The 23801-nt window shown below is 43.8% G+C and overlaps 1 protein-coding gene and 1 long non-coding RNA gene across 7 annotated transcripts in view; one reads left to right on the top strand and one right to left on the bottom strand.

The window, feature by feature from the left end:
- Window positions 1-126: 126 nt before the first annotated feature.
- Window positions 127-23801, bottom strand: part of OXNAD1 (oxidoreductase NAD binding domain containing 1) — a 60094-nt gene continuing 36419 nt past the window's right edge. For all 6 annotated transcript variants that reach the window (XM_064490902.1, XM_064490903.1, XM_064490901.1 and 3 more), the window contains 4 exons: window positions 13881-14022; window positions 2246-2488; window positions 1365-1473; window positions 127-709 (listed from right to left, as the gene is read on the bottom strand). In XM_064490902.1, the coding sequence (XP_064346972.1) occupies window positions 555-709; window positions 1365-1473; window positions 2246-2488; window positions 13881-14022 (649 nt within the window). In that variant the 3' untranslated portion in view covers window positions 127-554. The remainder of the gene's footprint in view (window positions 710-1364; window positions 1474-2245; window positions 2489-13880; window positions 14023-23801) is intronic.
- LOC135322387 (uncharacterized) lies at window positions 9190-11686 on the top strand. The gene is made up of 3 exons (XR_010382897.1): window positions 9190-9310; window positions 9412-9571; window positions 11436-11686. It is a non-coding gene; the product is annotated as an uncharacterized LOC135322387 (long non-coding RNA).

Below are 23801 nucleotides of genomic sequence, written 5' to 3'. Positions count from 1 at the left end.
GCTTCCCTAAAGCTGCTCTCCTAACTGCTCTATTTCCAAACCCAACTCTGCTGGTTGGAAGAAGCAAGCCTGCCGGCCACACTAAGGTAAACAGAGACATTACACAGAAAGAATTTCACAGCAAAATTAAGAATAGGTTTAAGTTTATTCAACGTAAGATACACAGATTGTTGTCAAATAATTTAAAGATAGCCTATATGTCACCCACAAAACCATATCTTCATAGGATGAAATATATGGATATGTCTTTCTTTTCCTTAAGGGGAAAGAAAATCTGTATTGACCAATTTGAGGTACGGCCTGAGATAATCAGTGACTCATAAAAGCAACTCAACATGGTAAGAAAGAGTTTAATCAATGAGGCTTTTGCAAAAAGTTTATCACTTAAGACTGTCAGCCGGTTTTCCTTTTATTCACCAACTGGTCACTTAGTTCACAGCCTTAAAAACCTAAGACTGGGGAGAGGTCAACTCATCCTGCCAGGAATCACAGAACGTACTATCTGTCACTGTCCTGAGTGGCCCTGACGCTCCCTTTCCCGCCTCGGCCAGCTCCTACCACCATTTCTCAAAGCAAATGTGCTCCGGGGGCACGTGGCGGTCTTCCAGCTCCTTGGAGAAGAAGTCTGTCATCGGAGGTGGGCCGCAAATGTAGAACAAAGTCTCCTTCGAAATATGATCACTTAACTCCTTCTCCGTGATTCTTCCTTCTACCAAAAACAAAACAAAACAAAACAGGAAAAACACCAAGTGAAGCCAGACACGTTTGTACTGAAATGAGGAAGGACAAACCACAACTCAGCAACAGTGTTTGCTTTCAGCCACGCAAGCTCAGTGGGTTGCGTTCTGAGTCAGCGTCCGGGCCAGACCCCAGCAGAGAGCGCGCCTCCAGGTTCCAGAATTCATGGCAAACAACGTGGGCAGCTCACGGTAATGCTCTCTCCACACAGGGCCCGGGAGTGCACTGATCTCTGGGACAGATTCAAAACTGCCTTCAGCAAAGTAAATAAACTGTTTTGTGAGAAATCCTTCCAAGAAGGGAAACCTCTCTTAATGGCAAATGGAACTGATTCCATTCATAGCTGGAGTATAAAGTCTTTGTATGCATACATACACTGATGATGCAAAGGTCCCTTAAAAAAATGCAGAAAATACATTTTTCATACGGGCAGGAGGAAATCTGTATGTAATAAGTCAATCCAACTAATCTCTCCTTATTCTTTCCAGGATGAATCATCTCTCAGTTCCCCAGGTAGTGACATTCCCAGCCAGCAACTCCCGGCCATAAGGCAGCTACCCTCCACCAACCGGCCGATCCACAAAATCATGGTGTGGAGATGGTCAGAATCTCTGTGAGGGACTCACCCGTGATGTACGGCTTGAGTTCTGCACTGATTTGTGCAGTCTGTTTCGTGACATGCAAACTGCACGCCATCTTCTCGGGAAATTCATTGACTAAATCGAGGATATTTTTCTGGAATGGCAAACATATTTTGGTCACACTACAATTTCAAAAAATCAAAACAGATGTTACAGCCCCCGCCTCCCCCACCGCCGGCCGCCGAACCTCCACTCCCATTCTGCGCACGTCTGCCACTCGGCTCTCTACTTAGAGAAACATTGTTTGCGGCGAGCAGGCCGGAGCATTCAGAGTAGAGGGCTATTTGGCTTTAATTGAAATCTGAATATGCTAACAAGCATATTACTGACTCTCCGGGAGTTTTTTTCTTTTTTCTTTCTCTCAAGCGGGGGGCAATTAAGCAGCAGTTTCACTGACCACAGTTGTGTCTTTTAACTGTTTCTATTCTTTTGTTCATCTTTGCAGCTGCAAAGCAACCCCGAGTGAAAGCCTTCTCTGTCAAATGTGCTTAGTTTCCACAGATGCCACCGATGGGGGTTTCCTGGACCCAGCTGGGTCCAAACTCTGTCCGTCTCCCCGATTCCTCTGCATCCAAGCCCGCTTGCAGGCCTTGTGACTCTTGGAGGGGACCCCAGGGCCACGCTGACTTTTCTGCTCATCCACTGCCAGATTCAAGCCCACCAGATCTGTCCTCTCCTGTCACTTCCCTGGGAGCCTCCTCTACACGAGCTTTTTCCATTGTCCTGGGTAAGATGGGTTGGTTCACTCTCATTTGAACATGATTAAGCCTTTTCAAGCCTGCTGCAGAGAAATCAGAATGGAGAGAAGAAAGTTCCACGGACCCTAAGACCAGAACCTAGCTACGAAGCACACGCTTCTCCTTTACCTTAAACAGGAGCTCGCTGGTGTTTTTCGCGCTGTAGAAGAGTGTGACCGTCCCCATCTCATACCCGCTTCCTTTGTCGGCCCGTTCTCTGTGGAGATCGGCTGAGTGCCGCAGGATGGAAAGCAGAGGGTTGATTCCGACTCCCCCTGCGATCAACACCAGGTTCCTAGAGGCGTCCGCAGGCTGAGGGTCAAAGAAGAACTCTCCACCCACTCTCACGGCCACTTCAGAGCCAAGTGCACACTGAGGCAGGAGAGAAAAGCACCTTTAATCCTTGGCGCCAAAGGTCTTTAACCAAATGTTCTTCCTTAGTAAAACCAAGTGCGTCTGCCCCCTACATTTTCATCAGTTTTAGGACCATCTTTACAGCTTGCTCTCAATCTCCCGAGGGCACTGAGGGTTGATTCCAGCTGTCCATTACACAGGGCCAATTCCCCTCCGACCCCCGCCTTTGGGATGCCAACTGCACAGCCAATTCTGGTATCGAGAAAAGGAGACTCACTTCTGTAACTCTACCATTTGTTAACTTCAGGTGATGAACTGGGCTGTGGACAGAGGCACTGGACTCAGAGGACAGCCTGAGAGTCTGAGTTTCCTTGGGTGAGCAGCTGGTGCTCCTGTGCTCTGAGGAAAGCCTGAGAGCTGAGAGTCAGGATGGGGTGGGTGACACCACACTGTGGCTGCCCCGGGCTCATCAGGGCAGAGGGGTGTGGGGACCAGGCGCTTCCTCCTGGCCATCAGCAGGCAGAGCCCAGCCTGCCCCACAGGCTGTGGCTGGCACTGTGGCACTGCTCAGTACTGTCGGCTTCTCCCTGGAGCAGAAGAGGCAGCCAGAGGTTTCACACTAGGGGGTGAGGACCAGACACCGATCCAGAAAAAGCAGCTCTTACTGGTGAGGTCACTTACACCAGAAATACCACCAGTATGGAAAGCACTGGTTCTCCATGGGGGCGACACTGCCTGTGAGGGGGTGCTTTGGAAATTCATGGTGACACTTCTCTAATGTCACAATGATTTGGGGAGCCCAGCTGGCAAGAGAGGGCAGGTCCAGAGACACCAGATGTCCTGTGAAGTCAGTAATGTCCCGAAGCCGGCTCCTACTCAGAGGATGGTTAAAATCCACAGGAATTTTGTGAGCCAGTTTCTACTGGGAGTTTGGTGCCAGCCATTGTGGGAGCAAATGGGGGCTTTTTTTTTGACTTGGAGAGCTCGTCTGGCCGTGCACCATTACCTTCGGAACGACCCATGGGACATAAACGGAGCTGAAAACTGGTTTGCGAAGATCTGAGACTAGACCCTAACTCACTTAACGAAAAAACTGAAAGTACTGTTGACGTGCAGCTAACATAGCCTGAATTTTCCAGAAGGTCACCACTACGTAGACCGTACTTGGTTGTGTCCAGAATTTTACCCCCACGCATGCCCTGTTCCAGAAACCACGTCCAGTATGCAGCACGCATGCGTGGTCCTGCTGCCTCCACACACCTGCGCTGTCTGCATCCCTACACCGTGTATTCAGTGACCCTGAGCAGAGGAACAGCCACCTGACTACCTCACTCTGTCTTCTGGTTTACACACGCCCCACCATCTACACACTGAAGTACAGCCTTTGATTATGGGGGCACTGTCCTTTATTCTTCCTTTGTATTATACTCACAGAATTATGTTTTTTTTAAAACTGTGTCAATTACATTAACTTTGAGTTTCATTTCAGAAATGAAAGGGGGCAGTGGCTCTGGCAGCATTGAGACCCTTTAGTTTGGAGAAAAGCACACTGATCTAGAAGCCAGAAGACATTTTCATCCCAGCCCCTAAGAAATCAGTAAGTCCCTTCATTCCTCTGAGCCTCTGCTGCCACATCTGGAAAATGGGCTGCAGTCCGTGTCCTATTCACCCCCAGGGCTGGGGTGGGCCCACGTTGGGGGGAAACACCTGCTGGCATCAAGCTCTACCTGAAGGGTATTTAAGTCATCACCGAAAAACAAACTCGAGGATTGAAGAAATTTCTACAAAAAGGGTAAGTTTGTTCCATTATGCGTTCCTGGCATAAATTAACAGAAGGAACTCCCTCCAGAGGGGTAATAACACATGTGCTTTCTGAAGACCAATCCTGAGCACTTAGGCCTGGAGCCTCGCATGACAGGTGAGCAGTAAGTACCTTTTGACATGAATTTAATTTGAGGGCTCTACAAACTTAGAGTTAATTTTAGAGAAAATCTAAGAAAAAAGGGAAATTATTTGAATTCACGGAACAGGTCCTTTTGGGTAAAGAACTGTTAAATGAATGGAACACCTTCCTCTGAGGGGAAAAAAACCCCATCTGAACTCAACTGTTTTAAATACGTAGGAGAGTTTCACACGAAGGATGGTTAAGTGGGTTTTCATTTCTGACAAAATACAATAGCACCAAGGGAGCCTTCTGTTAGGAATAACTACAAACTAGGACTCACCACACGGGCTATACCAGAGTGGTTTAATACACTCCACCCTTTCAAGTCTGGAAAACAGAAATCTTGTGGTCCGGGAAGCTCTGCCGAATGATGAGATGGGATTTAATCTCTCTACCCCTGTCCTCTTCTTCTTTGCCTGTATATTTCTCTCTTTATCTCTAAGAATCTCAGCGTGAGAGAGGCTAAGAAACGAGAGAGAAAATAATTCTCTCCAGTGGTTGTGTTAGCACGCTTAGTAATGACAACAAACACTTTAGGTTATTGTTTTTAGAAACCAGAGTATTTTCGACCCTAAAGTTTGGCAAGAAAATGGGCCCCCGGGGAAAGATAACACTCAAGAAGCCTGTTGTCTCCTTAGTGACAAAATAATCTTCCATAGATCTCTCTCCTAATTTGCTAGCATCTGGTAAGAATCAAAAGCCATCTTTGTCTTTTGTTGATCAATAAAAACTGCCAGGGTAGCGTGAACACAAGACTCAGAGTACCAGACAGTATAAAATGGAAGTGAGGAAAGGGACATGACCATCAATTACACAGCGATGTATCTGATTTGAGTATAGATTTTCCCTGGGAAATCAACAGCTTTTCCAAAGCCACTGGAGCCCGGCACACAATAGCTGCCTAGAACCCTTTACCCTGCCAGGAGCTTGAGCCAAGGCAGATAAAAGGAAGGAAGACATTTAAGGCACTTTATTCTCCATCCCAACAGAGTGGCCTGCTGCCACATAGACACTCACATGTCTTTATTGTCCACTCTAATAGCTTAAATAAGGCAAATCCCCAGAAGGAAAACAGCCAAGTAAGAATGGTTCGAAGAAAAATTTGACTCCATAAGGCTGCATGCAACTCCCCCTGAGCAGAGTGGAGCAGGCACTACAATTAGGATGTGCATTCAAGCAATGCCACTTGGAGATTTCCTACAGCCTCTCAGAGTAAGTTCTGCAACCCAGCAGGACCCTGGGGGCCCTTCCTGGGACAGACCCCTCCCCCATGTCCTCTGCTGCAGCTCCTCTCTGAAGGACCCAGGTAATAGTATATCATGACTATTTCCTGCGTTTTTCAGATGCTGAAAACCACCACCAGGTGGGAGAAATTAACATGATGATCAAGAGCACATGACCCCAGACCAGGCACCTAAGGACTGACCATCATCGACCAATCAGAACTGTGCACAGCTGGTCACAGACCCTGGGACGCCCTTCCTCAACAGAGCCTTTAAAAGGTCTCAGCTGGAACTGTTGGTGGGGGCGGTTAGGGTTTTGGGCACAAGCCACCCATTCTCCTTGCTCGGCCCAGCAGTGAATGTTTCTCTGCTGCAAACTCCAGCATTTCGGTTTGTTTGGCCTCACCATGCATGGGGCACATGGACTCATGTTCAGGCAGTTTCGGGGAAGCCAGCGGGGAGCCTGAGCCTAGGGAGGGTCGGCCCCGGCCGAGGGCAGCTCCTTCCCTGGGTCTCAGTAGAGGCAGGAGCTCACTTTGCTCCGGGAACCAGGAGGGACTCTCACTGAGTTCAAGTCTGCCTTGGGACGAGGCTGTTTGGAGCCAAGAACCGCCTGGAACTGCATCCACACTCAGTGTCTCCAGGGGTGAGTGTCTCCAGCTCGCACGGGCCGGGAACCCTCCCCACTCTGTCTGGGCTCGGTCCCTCCGCTAAGGGAGCTGCCCCGGGCTCATCGTGAGCCCCTCCGGGTCCCTGGCCCTCTGAGAGCCAGGCCCACCCGTCTGGAGGCCTCGTCTGGGGGTGGAAGTGGAATTTTTAGGCGACACTTCCCCTCTTATCTGTGTGACCAAACCTTATCTGCTGTTTGTGTGTGTGTGTCTGGTTTTGGGGTGAGCCACTCCGGCTGTGCAGGATGGAAGATTCTCCCTGCTCCACCCGGGCTCCTTCCCTCCTGGAAAGTGGGTCATTCTGGGCTCACTGGGAGCCCTGCTGGGTCCGTTCTCTTTCGGGAGCAGGGCCACTGTGGAGCCTCTGTCTGGGAGAGGAAGTGGAATTGGGGGGCTACATCTCATCTGAGCTTCTGTTTACGGCAACATGTTTGGGGTGTGTGTGTCAGCACTTGCACTGGCCGGCTGAGATGTCTTTAAGTATCTGGCTCATGTGTGTCCTCCCTCTTGCGTTGGCCTCGCCTGGGGCAGAGCATCCATCGGGATGTTCCCTTTTTAGCCTTGGTCTTTCATTCAGCTTCGTCTCTGATGGGGCACTGGTCAGGAGTTTCCCTTTTTGGGTCTAAGGAACTGTGACCCTGAGAGACCGTTTTGAACTATTGTTTGCTTGAGGTCTGATAACATCAGTGAATAATGAGGATGAATGATCAGAGCTCTGTTCCACCTTATATTCCCTAAGGCTGTATTTTACAAAACTGGTAGATCTTCAGTTATGCTCTCATAAATGAAAGAAAAAAAATTTTTTAATTTAACTGTGTGGGCTCAGGACTCCCTGAGATCTGGAGAACAGTGGCCCTAGTGGCTCCGCTGTTACAGCAAAGTGGGCGGCTTGCAGTTTGGCTTTTACCTTGAGTGTGAGTGTATGTACGTGAGAGAGAGAGTGTGTGAGCGAGTGAGGAGGTTTCGGTACCTGAGTTCAAATCCTGTTCTCTCCCTGGTTTTGCATGTGAGTGTGAGAGTGTGGTTATATCTATGTAACTACATCTATATAGATATATCTATATAGATATAGTCTACTACTGTTATTTCTTTAAACTGAAGTGGATATTTGGGAACTGGAAAAAAAAAATCCCCAAAGATAGCCAAGGTGGTGGGGTTTTGTAAAAGGGTTTTGCATTTCTCTTCCTATGCCTTTGAGATGTAATGATTTACCTGGGCTCTCAAGGAAAGAGGGTTTTTTGAACTCAGGTGGAAAAACTATGAGATCTCTGGTTCTGTCTTCACTTAAAGAAAATAACTTGTGAATGAGCTCTATTTAATTGACTTAAGAGTATTTAATTAGTAAACACTTTTAAGTACAGAAGCAGCTAGACAACAAATTAAAGGCTCATGTGACCTAGGAAATATTTAATATTGCACTGACACCTGATATTAGAACTAGCTTAGGCTTGTTGATATGATCAGTACAGACATGTCTCTTGCGGTAACTAGGGTTACTGAAGGTCAGTAAGTTCACGTTTCTGATGCAGAGTTCGTCAGCAGAAAGAAATGACCAACTTGGTATGATGAAATTATTACAGGTGAAATTAAATGCAAAAGATTTAAGAGCTTTGGGTGAACTCCTTAGAAATGGTTATGTTTTAGACATGTCTACTTAAAAATGATCTCTCCAAGACATCTGGTAACTTGAAATTTTAGAGTTGTGCTAAATTAAGTTAAATGATGGAAGTTTATCAAATAGTTGAATACGTCATTCCCGACCAAAGTAAGACGCTGAGACATTCACTAGAAATTAAGATTTTTAAGAGTTGAGGATTCAAATTTAAATATGTAATGAAAGCTACTGAAAATAATGGAGAAAACATTTCAGTATACAGTAGGAAAGTAGGATATATATTTTGACTAAGAAACTGAGGAATGGAGTTGCATTTTGTTGAGGGAAAAGAAAGTGATGTGGTTGTTTCTAGATGGGGGAAAAAAATAAGGGACAAACTAATATGGATACAGAAAGTTGTGGAAAGGGGGCCCTAAAAAAGCAGTTCTGTGCATGGTCAGGCTGAGATTGGATTAAACTTAATTAGATAAACGGATTTTGTTATTAAAAGTAGGCTGGTGCAGGACTAGATCTGGTTCCTCTGTAAGAGAACAAGTTTACTTAGAATGCCTCTGATAACAAATGTGTGTAACTTTTTGATTATTTTGACAAACTTCCTATCAAATTCTAATTAACGTTCTTTTGACTTCAGCTAACTTTGGGATGCTTCAAAGAGCCCCTGAGGCATCTCAGAGAAAAATAATTAAACTAACTAGGATTGACTGGTATGTTAAATTACATGGGAAGCGTTATCAAATGAGTGTTAAGCCTCCTCAGATTATATGGTATGGATAAATGCTATTAATATAGATATGTGAGAAATTACACAGAGTTTCTGAAGTTTGGATGTGTCCTGGCATAATGCTGTAAGTCATAATTCTGGCTGTTATCTTAGAATGTTGTATGCCATGGCAACTTGATTAAGTTCTTTGTCAAAAACACTGTAATCAGATCTTTCACCTTGCCTTTTTCAGTCTTTCATCACTCACAGTTAAGCAGGTGCTTTGCGAAACTGCTTCATCTTCAAGAAGATTCATAAAAGGGACTCTGACAAGTACAGGTCTCTCTTCAATCATATTGCTGAGCTCGGTAAGAGACTTTCAAAGTCTAAGGAAAACTCTGATTTCATAAAACTTAGTAAATGGATTAATTACGTAAGACTGAGTGAACTGATGAATACGGTTATAATTATCCGGTTGTCTGAAATACTATTGGCTTTTGATCTTTTTTTTTTAATTAAACTGTTCACCAGATGTTTGTCTCCCTATCAATATTGCCCCCAATGTTTAGGACAGAAAGAGAACTGTCTACTGGAGCTGTCATAGACGGTAACTACTCATGATGTGTACCACTGCGTGCTTTAAGTCTGCTGCTAAAAGCACATGTACGATGCCTGTGTGACAACTGGGTGTAAGTGATAAAATGTATGGCCTGTAAAGGGTTTGCCTGTTAACATACCTCTGAGCCTGTTCACCTTATCTGGTTTGTTTTCCCCCAACATGGATAACCAGGCAAATGTAACGGAGGCCTGGCACCGAGGGACATTATCTGGACCTGGGACAGGAGCCATCACTTCAGCTTCAAGGGACAGATATTTTGATCATCAGTGCTTTCTACTGAAAGATTAGTAATCGAAAGAGGAAACAAACGGGGAAGTCTGCACATACAGAGGTATGAGGAAGTCATTCTGGCTTATGCATGGTTTGACTTAAACTTTGCTGACCAAAGTGGCCTGTTTTCACGGCCTTTTGGACAGGCACTGCACACCTGCTTTGGCCTTGAGGAGGGGCCTGCACTTGAAAGTCAGAAATGGAGTAGCTGTGGTTCAGACCTCTGAGGTAAACCTAGGTGGCCACTGTGGGTGATCTCAGACACGTTCCTGTATTGTTGAGAACTCGAAATCTCTGAGCTGTGTCAGACTCAGGATGCCACCAGCCATTCTCAAAGCAGTGTCTGCTGGCAGGTGGCAGCTGCAACCTTACGACCTCAAGGTCTCCTCTTATAACTACTAAATTTTCAGACAATAAAATTGCTTTAGATCAGATGTTAGCAGAAAAAAGGAGACACGCACAGTGGCCAACAGCTCTTGTTATGCCTATGTTAGTACATCAAAAGTTAAAAGCTACTCAAATAAAAGTAGACAACTGGTTACCTGGCTTCCAAGTGCCAGGTCCAGACTGGTCTTCAGGCTTATTCTCCTGAATTCCTCAGGGAATGAGCTTAATCATACAAGGCTCGGATCCCGGACTTGGAACTTGGGGATATTTCCAATTTGGTACCCACTCCCCAATCAAGGTAGGACTGCACCCCGTTTCAGCAGGAAGTAGCCAGAGCAGTCGTTACCCGGTCCCCTGACAGATCAGGGGAGGATGGAACAGGATTCGAGGTTGAAAGCGAGTGCCTCTGCCGAGCTGATGACGAACCTATCCAAAACATCACTCCCCTTCCTGCCCCTCACCTGTTCGCCTTAAGACCGAGAGGGCTCCAGGAAAAGGGGGACCTGTGACCAAATGTGACAGGATACCTGGGTGCCTTCCCAGGACAGGCCCTTCCCCCACATCCTCTGCTGCAGCTCCTCCCTGAAGGACTCAGATAATAGCATCTCATGGGTATTGCCTAAGGCTTTCAGATGCTAAAACCACCACCAAAGGGAAGATATTAACTACATGATGATCGTGAGACCCCGGACCTTCTGGCGCCTAAGGGCCGAGCACTATCAATCAGGGAACTGTGCGAAGCTGATCATAGATCCCGGGACGCCCCTCCTCACCTGGCCTTTAAAAAGGCTCAGCTAGAACCCTACGAGGGAGCTTGGGGTGTTTGGGGCACGAGCTACCCGTTCGCCTTCCTCTGCTCCAAACTCCAATGTTTCGGTTTGGCCTCACGGTGCGTGGGGCCTCGACCCTGCATTCAGTAATAGCTCCCTCACTGACGTGCCAATGAGGCATGAAACCAAGCAGGGCACTCTGGAGCAGGGCCAGGTCAACGGTCTCACAGGCAGCTGACGACTGGAGGGGGCTCGTGGCACTAGGAGCTGGGCACATGGACCCCTTGCTGGTCCCACCTCTAGGGTAACACTTTGACACAGGATGCAGCCTAGAGACAGTGATGGGCGGAAAATCCAAACAGCGTCTCGAGAGGAGTGAGGCTGCTGAGACCACGCCAAAGGGAAGACGCAGAGGTCAGAGGGAAAAACGTGACAGGATACGTTTACAATGGAAATAATAAAGCAAGCAGCTGGAAATGTGTAAACAGACACAACTCGACATGTAAACTATAAGAAGAATATATATTCTTTTCGCTGCTATAGATTCAGACATCCTTTACTGTTTAAGGTACCTTAAAGTAACACTTATTTTGTTGTACAGTTCTGTGAATTTTAGCACAGACATAGGGAAGTGTACCTACCACCAAAATCAAGATACTGAACAGTCCCATCACCCCAAACTCCCATGTGCCGTCCCTTTCTGCTCACATCCCCCCACCCCCGCCCTAACCACTGATCTGTTTCCATCATCATATTTTTGTCTTCCAGATTGTGGCATAAATGGGATTACAGAGAATATAGCCTTTGAGACTGGCTTCTTTCCCTCAGCAGAACACCACAGAGACTGGCCCACACTGCTGTGAGCATCCACAGTTCATCTCTTTTTACTGCTAACTAACAACACAGGCGGACCTGGGAGGTACTGCGCGTCTGGTTCCAGACCACTGAGATAAAGTAAGTCAAGTCAATCTTTTGGTTTCCCAGGTTCACATAAAAGTTCACACTGTACCGCAGTCTATTAAGTGTGCAATAATAGTGTTGTGTCTAAAATGAATATTATGGGCGCAATGTCTAAGAAGACAATATACATACCTTAATTTAAAAAATACTTTGCTAAAAAAAATGCTAACAATCATCTGACATTGCAGGGTTGCCACAAACCTTCAGTTAAAAAAAAACTCATTTGTCTGCAAAGCGCACTGAAGTGAAGCACAGTACACACTGCGTGAGTGTATCACAGTTTTACCCAGTCACCCACTGAGTGACATTTGGGTTGTTTCTGGTTTTTGCCAATTACGAACAGAACCACTATAAACACTCACGTACAGGTTTTCAGAGAGCAGCTGTCTGACTTCTATAGTATGAGTACCTAGGAGTGGTACTGCTGGGTATCACGGTAAGTGTATACTGAATTTCCTAGGAAACTGCCAAAACATTTGCTAGAATGGCTGTGGTGTCCTGCACTCCTGTGGAAACATAAGCAGCGTCAGAGTTCCAGTTGCTGCACGTCCTTGGCAGCGCTTGGTGGTGTGGATATTTTTAATGTTGGTCAGCCTAACGGGTCTGCAGAGGTATTCCACTGTGTGTGGCTATAATCTGCAACTCCCTAATGACGTCGAGCACCGTTCCACTGCTTGTTCGCTATCCTGATGTCCTTTCTCATGCAGTGTGTGTTCAGTCCCTTTGCCCCTTGTAAAACTGTGCTGTTTTCTTTTTGCTGACTTTTGAGAGTTCTTTATGTATTCTGGATACAAGTCCTTTGCTGGACATCTAATTTGCAAATATTTTTCCTAGTCTATAGCTTGTTTTTAAAAATTCTGTTAACAGTGTATTTTGCAAAGTTTTGATTTCGATTAAGTCAAATACATAAACCATCCCTTTTATGGATCTTGCTTTGGGTGTCAGGTCTAAGGACTCTGCCTACCCTCCAGTTCAGAATATTTCTTTCCTATGCTTTCTTCTAAAACCTTTCTAGTTTCACATTTTATACTTACACCTACAACATATTTTGAGTTAACTTTGAATATAAAGTATGAGATTTAGGTCAAGGTTCTTTTTTTGCATATGAATAGACAATTGTTCCAGCATTATTTGTTGAAAAGGTTACTCTTTATCCATTGACTTTCTTTAGCATCTTTGTCAAAAATCAAAAGGCCAGCGGGGTGGGCAGAGCTCAGTGGTAGAGCACGTGCTTAGCATGCATGAGGTGCCGGCTTCCATCCCCCAGTACCTCCATTTGAAGAAAAAAAAAAGGCCAGTGGTGTGTCAGTCTATTTCCGAACTCTTTGTTCCATTGATCTACATTCTATCCTTTCATCAATACCACATTATTTTGATTCCTGCAGCTTTATTTTAATCTTAAATTTGAGTAACGTGATTCCTCCCACTTTAGTCTCCTTTTTCAAAACTTTTTGCTATTCTAGCTCCTTTGCCCATCCACATAAATTTAAAAATCAGCTTATCTGTATCTACGGTATTTGTCCTGGTACATTCCTTTGTGGTAAAGGGGACAAGAAGGTGCCTGGGATGGGGTGGAGGTTATTGGCAAGTACAGAAGCACATGCTGGAAGCGAAGGGGATGGCAGTAAAAGGGACAAGGGTCAAAAACTAAGAAGACAAGTAACTGATCTGTTCTGAGCTCATGTAGGGCTGTGCTGAGTCCCACAGGGAAGCATGAGTTGTCAGCAGCAAATGTGGACTCCTGCTCAGAATCACGTGTGAAGAGCTCTCTGGAGACTGAAACGGACAGGCAGTGGCACCACTCTCTGGGCATGAGAAGTAAGTAATCAGAGATCGTTTCCCCTCTAAATGATGACAGAATGATAGCTTAATTCCCTTTATGTAGGTGGATTAGGACAAAATAATCTGATTTATAGATATACCATTTATAGGATATACAGAAAGCCAATTTTCAAAAACTTACATATAAAGCAAAATGTTTTAATCCTAAAGGAGGAAATCAACTGAATACTGTCTGGTGACCCAGAAGGTACTTCCAGGCCCCAGAGCATCTCTGCATCATCCTCAGTGCATCAAGAAGATCCTGATACTTTAACCTTTCTGGAGTCTGAGTTCTGGCTGCACAAGAGTCCTCTGGGAGCATAAGCCCCATCACTCAAGCCTTTGTTCCTTAGGTGGATTAAGTGAGCTGAACACAGATTTTGTGGGAGGCAGAGAGCCCAGATCTCCAAGTTTACACAGAGGCTTGCTCACCTGATTGTGAACCCAGAGAGCAGGAGGGTGGTTCGTATACTTCACTGCCAAGTCTATCATTCTGTCTTGTTCTAGCAGTCTAGGGCTGGAGCATATGGAGAACCCACCAACCACAGATACTCCTGGGATGAAGAAATCAACCCTACAAAGAAAAGCAAATAAATTAAACTGTTGAAACAATTTTAAAGTCGGTAACAAAATAAACAAAACTGACAAACTTTTAGCTAGAGTGCCCAAGAAAAAAAGGAGAAAAGATGAAATTACTAAAATCAAGAATGAAATACGGGATGTTATCACCAGCCTTACAAAAAAAAATACATACATATATATATAAAGGAAGTCTATGAACAACTGTAAGACCAAAATATTAGGTAACTTACATGAAATGAATGCATTCCTAGAAAAGCACAAACTACCCAACTGGATTCAAGAAGAAGAAGAAAATCTGAACAGACCCATAACAAGTAAATGGATTGAATTAGTAATTTTTAAACCTCCCACAAAAAAAAGGGTAAGTCCAGATGGTGAATTCTACCAAACACTTAAAGAAGAATTAATGCTAGTCGTTCAAATTCTTCCCCCAAAACTTTAGAACACTTCTTAACTCATTCTATTTCAGTATTACCCTATACCAAAACCAGACAAAGATATCACAAGAAAAGAAACCATTAATGACAACCTACGGAATGGGAGAAAATATTTGCAAAAGATAAAACTGACAAAGGCTTGATCTCCAGAATATATAAACAGTTCATACAAATTAAAAAGAAAAAAACAAACAACCCAATCCAAAAATGGGCAGAAGACCTAAACAAGCAATTCTCCAATGAAGACGAATGGCCAACAGGCAAATGAAAAAATGCTCAATGTCACTAATTATCAGAGAAATGCAAATCAAAACTACACCAGACAGAAGGGCCATCATTCAAAAGTCCACAAATGATCAATGCTGGAGAGGGTGTGGAGAAAAGGGAACCCTCCTACACTGCTGGTGGGAATGCAGTTTGGTACAGCCATTGTGGAAAACAGTATGGAGATTCCTCAAAAGACTAAAAATAGATTTACCATATGACCCAGCAATCCCACTCCTGGGCATATATCCAGAGGGAACCTTAATTCAAAAAGACACCTGCACCCCAATGTTCATAGCAGCACTATTTACAATAGCCAAGACATGGAAACAACCTAAATGTCCACTGACAGATGGCTGGATAAAGAAGCTGTGGTATATTTATACAATGGAATACTACTCAGCCATAAAAATGACAACATAATGCCATTTACAGCAACATGGATGTCCCTGGAGAATATTATTCTAAGTGAAGAAAGCCAGAAAGAGAAAGAAAAATACCACATGATATCACTCATACATGGAATCTTAAAAAAAAAAAAAAAAAGACAAATGAACTTAAACATAAAACAGAAGCAGACTCAGACACAGAATACAAACTTATGGTTGCCAGGGGGGAAGAGGGTTGGGAAGGGACAGACTGGGAATTTGAGATTTGTAGATACTGACAGGTATATATAGAATACATGAACAAGTTTATACTGTATAGCACAGGGAAATATATACAAGATCTTGTGGTAGCTCATGGTGAAAAAGAATATGAAAACGAATATGTGTACATTCATGTATGACTGAAAAATTGTGCTGTACATCAGAAATTGATACATTGTAAACTAACTCAATTAAAAAAATGAGAAAAAAAGAAACTATAGATCATTATCCCCTGTGAACATAGATGCAAAAAATCCCAGGAATACAAGATTCATTTAACATATGAAAATCAATCAATCGAATAAACTGTTTAACAGAATAAAGGATGAAACCCATGTGATCATCTCAATAGGTACAGAAAAGGCATTTGACAAAATTCTACATCCTTGCATAATAAAAACACTCAACAAACCAGGAATAAATGGTAACTTCCTCAACTTGATAAAGGCAACTACACAGTATCTACAGCTAACATCATATTTAATGGTGAAAGGCTGAAAATATCCCCCTTAGCTCCGAGTAGAAATGCTGAGTAGAAATGTACTAGGGGTTCTAGCCAAAGCAATTAAGCAACAAAATGAAATAAAAGACATCCAGATTAGAAAGAAATTGCAGATGACATAACATCTTAAAAAATCCTAAGGAATTTGCTATTAATATATTACCATTAGTAAGTTTAAAGTTGCAGGATATAATAACAAAAAACTGTATTTCTACACAGTAGCAATGAACAATCTGTGAAATTAAGAAAAGGAATTCTATTTATAATAGCACAGAAATAATAAATAGGAATAAATTTTTAAAAAGCAGTATAATTTGTACACTGAAAACATTATTCAGAAGAAGAATTAAAGAAGAGCTAGGTGATGGCCAAGATGGCAGAGCAGAAGGAGCCGGAGCTCACCTGCTCTCATGAACACAAAATCACAACTTCAGAATGACCACTGATAAAGACTGGAACCTATGAGAAAAGATCTTCCAAAATTAAAGACATAAAGCAAACACAACAAGACAGGCAGGAGGGGTGGGCTTGCAATATAATCAAATCCCACCCCCTAGGTGGGCGGCCCACAAACTAGAGAATACACTGCAGAGATTACCCCACAGGATGAGAGTTCTGAGCCCCACGTCAGGCTCCCCACCTGGGTGTCCAGCACCTGTTAAGAGGAGCCCCGCCGAGTGTTTGCCTTTGAAGGCCAGCGGGGCTTAAGTGCAGGTGTTCTACAGGACTAGGGGAAACAGAGACGTCACTCTTAAAGGATGCACACAAAATCTCACACTCACGGGGACCAAGGGACAAGAGCAGTGACTTCATAGGAGCCTAGGTCAGATCCACCTGCTGGTCTTGGAGGGTCTCCTGGGGAGGCCGGGGTGGCTGCAGCTCACCCTGAGGACACAGACACGGTGGTACACACATGTATTGGGGAGTATTCATCTGCAGGAACTCTCCTTCCTGGAGGCTGACTTCTTGCTTGGGTCATTGGCACCAACAGCCTGGAGGCTCCAGTGCTGGGCCAAACAACTAACTGGATGTGGACACAGCCCCACCCATCAGCAGACAGGCTGCCTAAAAACTTCTTGAGCCCACAGCTGCCTTTAGACACGCCCCTAGACAGAGGGGCAGGACCCAGCTCCACCCACTAGTGGACAGGGACCAGCCCCTCCCACCAGGAAGCCTGCACCAGCCGCTAGTCCAGCCTCACCTACCAGGCGGCAGACACCAAAGCAAGAAAACTGCACTCCTGTAGCCTGCGGAAGAGTCCACAAATGCAGGACAGACACAACCCTGGGACCAGCTGGCCCCTGGGCGACGGGAGGGAAGTGTACCTTCTCCAAGGTCGAGAAACTTAACTAGCCTACAAATCTAGACAGAATGAGGCAGCAGAGGAATATGTTCCAGACAAAGGCCCAAGATAAAATTCCAGAAGAGGAACTAAATGATGTGGAAATGGGCAATCTACCTGAGACAGAGTGAGAAGCTAGCAGTCTTCAACACAGACTCAGAAGATATAAAGAACCACCAACCAGAGTCGAATACAGTAACTAAATGAAGAAAACACTAGAAGAAATTAACAGCAGAATAAATTGAGGCAGAACATACCTCAACATAATAAAGGCCATATGTGACAAACCCACAGCTAACATCATACTCAGTGGTGAAAAGCTGAAAGCATTTCCTGTAAGACCAGGAAGAAGACAAGGCTGCCCATTCTCACCACATATTCAACACAGTCTGGGAAGACCCAGCCACAGCGGTCAGAAGAAAAACAAAAGGAATCCAAATTGCAAAGGAAGGAGTAAAACTGTCGCCATATGCAGATACCATGACACTATACATAGAAAACCCTAAAGACACTACCAGAAAACTACTAGAGCTCATCGATGAATTTGGTAAAGATGCAGGATACAAAATTAGTAATATACAGAAATCAGCTGCATTTCTGTACACTAACAATGAAACAGCAGGAAAAGAAATTCAGGAAACAATCCCATTTACCACTGCATCAGAAAGAATAAAATACCTAGGAATAAACCTACATAGGGAGGGAAAAGATGTGCCTCCGTAAACTACAAGACACTGATGAGAGAAACTGAAGACATTAACAGATGAAAAGATATATCATATTCTTAGATTGGAAGAATCAATATTGTTAAAATGGCCATACTACCCAAGGCAATATACAGAGTCAATACAACCCCTATCAAATTACCAGTGGCATTTTTCACAAAACTGGAAAAAAAATTTTTTTAAATTTGTATGAAAACAAAAGACCCTGAATAGCCAAATCAGTCTTGAGAAAGAATGCAGCTGGAGAAATCACACTCCCTGACTTCAGACTATACTACAAAGCTACAGTAACCAAAACAATATGGTACAGGCACAAAAACAGACATACAGATCAATGGAACAGGATAGAAAGCCCAGAAATAAATCCATGCACTTAGGGCCAATTAATCTACGACAAAGGAAGTAAGACTATACAATGGCAAAAAGACAGTCTCTTCAGTAAGTGGTGCTGGGAAAACTGGGCAGTTACTTGTAAAAGAATGAAATTAGAACAATCTGTAACACCATATACAAAAATAAACTCAAAATGGATTAAAGACCTAAATACAAGCCTGGATACTCTAAAACTCCTAGAGGAAAACATAGGCAGAACACCCTTTGACCTAAATCCCAGCAATATTTTTCTTGGCTCCATCTCCTACAGTAATGGAGATAAAAGCAAAAATAAGCAAGTGGGCCCTAATTACATTTAAAAGCTTTTGTGCAGCAAAGGAAAGCATAAACAAAATGAAAAGGTAACCTACGGAATAGGAGAAAATATTTGCAAACAGTAAGACCGACAAGGGACTGATTTCCAAAACACACAAACAGCTCATATACCTTAATATCAAAGAAACAAACAACCCAATCAAAACATGGACAGAAGACCTAAATAGACATTTCTCTGAAGAAGATATACAGATGACTAACAGGCACATGAAAAGATAATCAATATCACTAATTATATGAGAAATGCAGATCAAAACTACAATGAGGTATCACCTCACACCAGACAGAATGGCCATCATTAAAAAGTCTACAAACAAATACTGAAGAGGGTGTGGAGAAAAATGAACCCTCCTACACTTGGTGGGAATGTAAACTGGTGCAGCCACTATGAAGAACAGTATGAAGCTTCCATAAAAAAACTAAAAACAGACTTCCTGTATGATCAGCAATCCCACTCCTGGGTACATACGCAGAGAAAACTCTAATTTGAAAAGACACCTGCACCCCAATGTTCACAGCAGCAATATTTACAATAGCCAAGACATGGAAGCAACCTAAATGTCCACCAGCAGATGACTGGCTAAAGAAGTTGTGGTATATTTATACAATGGGATACGACTCAGCCATAAAAGGAATGAAATAGTGCTGCTTGCAGCAACGTGGTTGGACTTAGAGACTGTCGTGCTAAATGAAGCCAAACAGAGAAAGAATACAGTATGATATCACTTATATGTGGAATCTAAAAAAGGACACAAATGAACTTTGTTACAAAACAGAGAGAAACTCACATAGAAAAGAAACTTATGGTTACCAGGAGGGAATGGGGGGAGGGATAAATTGGGAGTTTGGGATTTGCAGATACAAACGATATAAAATAGATAAACAACAGGGACCTACTCTACAGCGCAGGGAACTATTTTCAATATCTTGTAATTACCTACAATGGAAAAGAACCTGAAAAAGAATATGTGTATCACTCTGCTGTACACCTGAAACTAATACAACATTGTAAATCAACAATACTTCAATAAAAAAATAAAATCAAAGAAGATCTAAAGAAACAGAGAAGCTTCCAATGTTCACAGACTGGAAGACTTAGTATTATTAAAATGGCAGTAGTTCCCAAATTGGTCTACAGATTCAATGCCATACCTATCAAACCCCAGCTGGTTTCTTTCCAGAAATTGACAAGTTGATCATAAAACTGATATGAAATCAAGGCACCCAGAATCATCAAAGCAAACTTAATAAAGAAGAATAAATATGGAGGATTCACACCTTCTGATTTCAAACTTACCATAAATCTACAGTAATGAAGGGAGTGTGGTACTGGTATAAGGACAGGGGTATATATCAATGACAAAGAATTCAGAACCCAGAAATAAACTCTTAAATTTATGGCCACTGGTTTTCAACAGGATACCAACACAATTCAATGGCAAAAGAACAGTCTTCTCAACAAGGGGTACTAGGACAACTGAATATCCACACAAAAAGAATAAAGCTGGATCCCAACCTCACACCACATACAAAAATTAACTCAAAATAGGCCACAGACTTAAATGTAAAAGCTAAAACTTATAAACTCTTAGAAGACTTACACAGAGGTAACTCTTCATGGCAAGTTACTTAGAAATGACACCAAAACACAAAGATTAAAGGAAAAATGGAAAAACTAGACTGCATAAAATTAAAACTGTGCTACAAATGATACCATCCAGAAAGTTACAGGACAACCCACAGAATGGGAAAAAGTATATTCATGTATCTGATAAGGGACTTGTACACAGGCTGTTTAAAGAACTCTTTCAAGTCAGTAATAAAAAGACAACTCAAATAAAAAATGGGCAAAGGATTTGTATAAACATCATCCAAAAAAGATACATAAGTACATAAGAGATGCCCAACATCATTAGTTACGAGGGAAATGCAAATCAGAATCACAAGGAGCTATCACTTGACACTCACTAGGATGGATCAAAAAGACAATAATCAAAAAGACAATAAACAGTGTGAGGATCTGGAGAAATGAGAACCCTTACAGATTGCTGGTGGGAATGTAAAATGGCATGGCCACTTTAGAAAACAATTTTCCAGTGCCTGAAAATGTTAAACACACTTACCATATGACCAACGATTCCAGTCCTAGGTGTATACTGAAGAGTAAAGAAAATATATGTCCACTCACAGACATGCACATGAATGTTCTAACAGCATTACTGGTAACAGCCTGAAGGTTTCAAAACAACCTAAAGGTTCATCAGCTGGTGAATGCATAAACAAAACGTGGTACAAGGTGGAACGAAGTACTGATACACACCACACATAGATGAACAGTGAAATTATGTTAGGTGAAAGAAGCCAGTCATAAAAAAAGACCACATGTTGTATAATTCCATCAGTATGAAATGTCCACAACAGGCAAATCCATCAGGACAGACAGCAGAACGGTGGTTGCCTAAGCGGGTGAGGACGGAGACCAAATGATAATTGGTACAAGGTTCATACATTTCTGGGGCGATAATGATGTTGTTCCAAAATTTGATTGGGATGATCACCCCACAGTTCTGTGAATATACTAAAAGTCACTGAATTGTGCACTTTAAATGTGAATTTTGTGATATGTAAAGTTATCTCAATAAAAGTTTTTTAAAAAGTATTAAAAAAAAAAAAAAGTCAACAAAAACTCACTGACATTTGACAAACTAACACGCTGGTGTGGCCTCCTAAATTTCTAAAGTCTTACGTCTCCTTCTCTTGTAACCACTCTCCTGTGGTCCAGAACTCTTGTGAGTTTCAAGCCTTCAATAATTCTATGCCACATAAGTGTTGTTTTTTTTGGTGGGGAATTCTAGGAAATGTAACAAATCTAGTCACAAACCAAAGAAATCCCACCACAAAAAATTCTCATCTCCACGTCTAGGAAACTCAAACATCCGATCTAGCTGTTTCTCAGCCGTCAAAGAACAAAAAGCATCATCCTCCCAGGTAGCCTTCCCTCCAGCAAGCGTACTCGAAAAGCACTTGACGTTCTCTACTGACTTGATCTACAGCCTTCAGACATCTGGTCATTTTTTATAGTCTTAAAAAACCCAGTTCTGGACTGGAAGTCCTCCAGGAAAGGGCCCACGGCTACTTCCACCTCTGTTCCCTCGATTCTTTCCCATGAATATCTTAATTTCCCTTTCATTTCAGACCAGATACAATTTAAAAGACTACATTTAACATGTACTGGCACAGCTGCTCCGTGCTTTCAGAGAAGAGGTACATGGCATCCCCACAGCTTCTGTGTTAAAAGTAAAGAAACCCACGAGCTACTTCTGCTGCTTTATGTCTTGAACTACAGCACCCTCTGCTGCTTGATGCTGACAAAGGCCTTTCTGTCAGGTGAGTGAAAGGGAATCCCTCTTCCCGAGCAACTTTGGAAACCTACTTTTAAGAAAAAGGACTCCTTCGTTAAATGCTACAGAAAAATCTCACCTGAATGGACTTAATATGCGTAACACATATTTAATAAGATACCTTTCCAAGGAAGAATTAAGTTTCAAACAGACACACACACACACTTCTTTAAAAATGGCCTTTGCAGGATCAGCACTTTTGGAGCCAAGAACTGAGGCCCCTACTACCCGCCCAGGTGAGGGAGTGTATGAAGAACAGAGAGGGGGCCTGATTCTGCAGCGAGGCCCGCACACACACAGGTCCACATCCAGCGTGACACACCAGGCAGCCGGGTCCTGCGCGGAAGGCAGCCCCAGGGCCCAGCACGGAGCAGCACACAAACCACGGCTGAGGGACAACGTTCATCAGGAAATCCCAAGACTTGTTAGCTGTCAGCAACCGTACTTGGCGAACACGCCAGGCAACATCTGCCCACCATGTACAGGCACCGGGGCTGGTGTTGGAAGGTAAAGCTGCAGGTATGTGTTGGTTCCCGTTCCCTCCTAATGGGAGGAAAATTAACAAACATGACTAAAGGGGCTATGAAAAAATCTGCTTAAGAGAGAGAATGCTCATCACTGGGGAGCTGTCTGGAGGTACCTGTACTTCGTACAGACTTCTTCTTGGCTCCAACATACGTGATCTTGATTTTATCAGGAAAATACTAATAAAGCCACTGCTTTATAAAAAAAAAAAAAAGAAAGAAAAGCTGCTTGGGGGGTGGGATGCAGGGAGGGAGGAGAGGAAGAACTAGTCCATTCTCTTGGGGGGGGAGGAATTAAGACAGACTTCACAGAGGGGTCTAAAAAGACACAGCACTCATCAGACAAGCAACAGAGGACACAGCCTGAACAAGGATGCAGTCAAGGAGCCCAGCACCCCCTCTGTGTGGGTGTGTGAGTCAGGCTACAGAACATGGCATGTTCACTGTATACTGTCTACACTGCTAGAGGGGAGGGGAAGGGTCTTATATCTCCCATCTTGCTCCTCTAATCGAATCACCTTTCTCCCTCCTCTAGTCGAGCTCAGTCACTTTCCAGCATAAAATCTTGTGTTGTCTTGTACAGAGTCAGAGACACACTGTCTCTCTTCAAAAAGGCTTTTTTTTGGCCTTGCTCCCCGGGGCGGTGGGTGCCCTGTGCGCAGCCCAAGGCTGGCGTTGAGTACTGACCGCACAAGAGGCGTCATCGCAGTGGAGACGTGCCTGCGCCCACTCCTAGCAGGCCTGCTGCTCTTCCAGCAGCAGCTTCACTTCAGGGAATGGCCCAGGAACTAAGAATGACATCTGCCCCGTGGGCCTCACCAGCACAGATGATCTAACTGACCGACTGAAACACTGGCTATCACAAAAACCAAAACAAACCAATAAAGCAAACATGAGGCTTTGTGCTAAATGCCTGACAAATCCCAAGACACAGAAACACCACGATTCCCTCTTTAAGGACAGGGGACCTGCGGCCCAGGGAAAGAAGGAAGCTGCCCACGTCAGAGCCAGTGGGTGGGAAGGCGAGCACATGGGCGGGCAGGCTCCAGAGCACGGGGCGTGTGATGCTGTGATACAGCTCCCCCGGGGACGGACCTGCCCCAAGAGTGCTGAACCCAGGACTCTGTGGCCCAGTGCTGTGTGAGGACTCCTGGTGGCATGCTCCAGGCCCTGGAGGGAGCCCCGGGATTCCTACCTTTGGGGAGGAGAAATCCTGCA

The sequence above is a fragment of the Camelus dromedarius genome, chromosome 2 (genome assembly GCF_036321535.1).
Source record: "Camelus dromedarius isolate mCamDro1 chromosome 2, mCamDro1.pat, whole genome shotgun sequence".
Taxonomy (NCBI): domain Eukaryota; kingdom Metazoa; phylum Chordata; class Mammalia; order Artiodactyla; family Camelidae; genus Camelus; species Camelus dromedarius.
The sequence above is the reverse complement of the archived record's forward strand: the minus strand, read 5'-3'. Positions and strand labels throughout refer to the sequence as shown.